Source organism: Mus pahari, chromosome 13, assembly GCF_900095145.1.
Source record: "Mus pahari chromosome 13, PAHARI_EIJ_v1.1, whole genome shotgun sequence".
In the NCBI taxonomy this organism is placed as follows: Eukaryota; Metazoa; Chordata; class Mammalia; order Rodentia; family Muridae; genus Mus; species Mus pahari.
The window spans coordinates 81,218,550-81,219,572 of NC_034602.1; the positions used below are offsets into that span (position 1 = coordinate 81,218,550).

At 38.2% G+C, this 1,023-nt stretch overlaps 1 protein-coding gene across 1 annotated transcript in view; it reads right to left on the bottom strand.

Moving 5' to 3' along the window:
* Positions 1 to 1,023, bottom strand: part of Ccdc158 (coiled-coil domain containing 158) — a 53,745-nt gene that overhangs the window by 47,080 nt on the left and 5,642 nt on the right. Inside the window, exon 3 of the mRNA XM_021210336.1 lies at positions 68 to 177. Within this exon, the coding sequence (XP_021065995.1) occupies positions 68 to 177 (110 nt within the window). The remainder of the gene's footprint in view (positions 1 to 67; positions 178 to 1,023) is intronic.

A 1,023-nucleotide genomic window follows, 5' to 3' on the forward strand; every position in this document is an offset into this window, starting at 1 on the left:
AGGAGGAGGAGGAGGAGGAGGAGGAGGAGGAGGAGGAAGAGGAGTTGTTCAGGTAATAAACCCCAACCTGATGTCAGCCATCGCATCTCTCTCCATTTGCATTTCTTGAAGTTTTGTTTGCAAATCAATGACTGACTGTCTTAAGTAAAATTTTTGTTTCTCATGTAATTCATTGCTCTGAAAAAAAACCACACACATACAAATTAATCTAGCTATATATAGAGAAATATGAAACCATAAAAATATAGATCCTATAAACAATAATTTCCCAAGGGTTATGTGTTATTAATTCATTGTTTATATATTATATGTATATATATATATGTGTGTGTGTGTATGTATATATGTGTGTATGTACATATGTGTGTGTGCATGTGTGTGTGTGTGTGTGTGTGTGTGTGTGTGTGTGAAACAAATCTGTCTTCCAGCTCAACACAAAAATGGGAAAATGTTTTGTCTCTTAAAACTGGAAAACTGGTTGAAATTATGTATCAAGAAAAGTCAAATTTTACCTTTAACTTACTTAAATGTTTGGCAAAAGCCACTCCCATCTAAAACTCTAAAGCCGGGGAGATGGCCCTGCGGTTAAGAAGACTGGCTGCTCCTGCAGAGGACCAGGGTTTAATCCTCAGCACTCACATGGCAGCTGACGACCACCTATAACTCCAGTTCCAGGGAATCTGATGCCCTCTTTCGGACTCTGTGAGTACTGCATGCACACGGTTCATACATACACCCTGCAGACAAACATCTATACATATAAAATGCAAGCAAATAAACTTTTAAAACATAAAACTAAAACTGTAAAGGTGCTCAACTACAGAAAAATTCAGGCATTTCTAAAGCCAAGCACTGAAGCATCTCCCTGCTAACAGCTAGTGGCCAATGTATAATAACAGCTAGTGGCCAGTATATAATAACAGCTAGTGGCCAGTATATAATAACAGCTAGTGGCCAGTGTATAATAACAGCTAGTGGCCAGTGTATAATAACAGCTAGTGGCCAGTGTATAATAACAGCTAG